This window comes from Emiliania huxleyi (assembly GCF_000372725.1).
Source record: "Emiliania huxleyi CCMP1516 unplaced genomic scaffold EMIHUscaffold_2278, whole genome shotgun sequence".
Lineage (NCBI taxonomy): Eukaryota > Haptophyta > Isochrysidales > Noelaerhabdaceae > Emiliania > Emiliania huxleyi.
In genome coordinates, this window is record NW_005200353.1 from 459 (window position 1) to 2,841 (window position 2,383).

The 2,383-nt window shown below is 71.5% G+C and overlaps 1 protein-coding gene across 1 annotated transcript; it reads right to left on the minus strand.

The window, feature by feature from the left end:
- Nucleotides 1-263: 263 nt before the first annotated feature.
- On the minus strand, nucleotides 264-917 carry EMIHUDRAFT_254330 (hypothetical protein; the record flags this gene model as incomplete). The annotated part of the gene is made up of 1 exon (XM_005779749.1): nucleotides 264-917. A coding segment is annotated over one exon (654 nt), but the record flags the coding sequence as incomplete, so codon positions are not given.
- Between the last annotated feature and the right edge of the window lie 1,466 nt (nucleotides 918-2,383).

Here is a 2,383-nt window from a genome sequence, read left to right on the forward strand (position 1 = left end):
CTGCGCGGGGCCTGCCTGCGGGCCTGGCGAGTCGGCTGGGCTGCGCCATGGAGCGGCAGAGAGGGCGGCGGCCCAGACGGCGTCGGCCCTGGCGAGGCGGCGGGCGGCGGCGGCTTCGGCTGCGGCCTCGGCGGTGCTTGCGGTGGCGGGCGCGGTGAGGGGGCCGGGAGCGACCGCTCGGCTGGCCGCGACGCGACCGACGGTTGGCGAGGAGGCGGCGGCGGCGGCGGTGGCGGCGCGGCGGTCGTCTCGTCTCTCCGCACGAGGATGAGCCGGTCGAGCCAGGCCCTGCGCTTGCGCAGCGCCCCCGGCGGCAGCGAGAGGGCCACCTCCAGCTCCGCCCGCAGCGCCCGCGCCGTCAGCGACGCAAAGTCGCTCGACGGCGTGATCCGCGATCGCAGCCACCCGGCAGCCTTCGCCTCGGGCAGCCGGGCGGCGAGGTCGGCGCCGTTTGATCCGGTGGTCCGCCAGCGCACGGAGGCGAGTGTTGCGCGCGCGCGCGCGGCGGATGCCCGGTCGGTGCCCTTGAGAGCGAGCAGGGTCGGCAGGTCGAGCCGTCGCATCAGCTGCAGCGACGCCTCCTCGCAGAGCGTCTGCCACGGGCACAGCCGGCGACGGAAGGCTGCCACTGCCGCGTCCGCACGAACGGCAGCCGCCGCCCGCTCTGCACCAGCCCGCCGCGCCGCATCGGGGTGACGCTCCGCCGAGCGCTCGTGCAGCGTTTCTTGGCCCGGTCCGTTCGGTGTCAGGTGCGGGACGGGCTCGCGGTGGCACTCGCGGACGAACCGCATGATGGGCTCGGCTGCAGGGCCAGGAGGAGACACGAATTTGCTCGGCGGCAGCGAGGCGCGCGCCTCAAGAGGCGTGAAGCGATCGAGGATCGAGAGGAGGGGGTCATCGCGTGGTGTGGTCCCCATCGTTGCTGTTCGCCGCTTAGATCATGGCGCGAAACGTGGTGTTTTTTTGCGCTTTCTTTTTTTGAGCTTGCCTTCGATGAATGAAACAAACGCAAGGCGGACATGGCATATCGCTCTCGGACCCACAGACATCCCGCACACCCGCCGCCCCCGCGCGCGCCCCACCCCGGCCGGGAGAAAGGGGAGTGACAGTTTGGGGCGGAAAGTCGAGTATTTCGCACTCCATGGTGCGAGAACGCAGAGAGAAATGAAAGCCGTCCGGCCCCCAAGTCCGGCTCACGCGCCCCGAGCTCACCGTCTACCGCACTGAACACTTTCGCCCCCTCGCTCCCAACCCATCCACCTCGCCTCGGGCCGCGCCGCGCGATCTCGGGCGATCTCGCGCTATCTCGGGCGATCTCGGGGCCGCGCCGCGCTATCTCGGGCGATCTCGGAGCGTCGCTCGCGCGGCGGCACACCTGCTCCAAAAAGGAAGGGCCCGGTTGGAGCCACGGGGCTCACGTGCTCGCTCGCGGGTGCGCCGCCTCACCCTGCGCCATTTTTGAGGCGTTGGCGAGGGCCGGTGAGGCGGCGCCCCGCGCGGCGCGTTCATCGCCCTCCACGCCGACCCCTGCGCGCACCGCTCATCTTGGCCCTCCTGGGGTTACTCTCGCGCTCGCGCAGGACCCGGGGGACTCCCTTCCCCCCACCTCCGACGGGTTAGGTCGGTTCTGCGCCCCTTGCCGCCTCATAGCGGGTCAGCAAGCCCTAAAACGGCGGGAGGGGTAGGGCTATATCGATAGAGCTAGAGGGCTCAACCACCCCTCCACCCCTCCACCCTCCACCCCTCCACCCTCCCGGAGCGAGAGGGGTCCGTCCTCGAGCCCTCCCACTTCCACCCCTCCGACCGGAGGGCTCGCCAGCCCACAGGGCTGGAGGGGTCCCCGTCGGATCGGCGTCGGGAGGGCTCCACAGGGTCCCATAGGGCTAGCGCGCTGGGAGGGTGGAGCGGTCCACCGGGGAGAGGGGTCAGGAGGGCTGGGCGAGGCGGGAGGGGTGGTGGGGTCCAGGAGGGCTCGCCGCCCCCCCGAGCTCGGGTGATAGGCAAGAGGGCTCGGGCGCCGGGTGGGCTCGGAGGGACGGTCGGACAAAGGGAGGATCTTCGTGGCGGGAGGGCTCGAGAGGGGTCGGAAGGGCCTCCGGGAGGGGTCGCAAAAAAAGAATGGCGCGGAGCTTCCGAGAGTGCCCGCCACGAGAGGGTTAGAGGGGTCGGAGGGGTTTAGAGGCTGGAGGGCTGCAGGCCTGCTGCCGCCCATGGACGCGGGTCAACCGGCGACGGCGCCCGTGATCGAGGGACCGGCGACGGCGAATGAGCTGGTCTCTGCGCCGCACGACTTCCCCCCCGTTCGCGACTGTTGCCCTTCAACAATTCTGCCCGGGCGCGGCGGGCGCATTTCAAAATGCGCCGGGCCCGGGCCCGGGCAGAA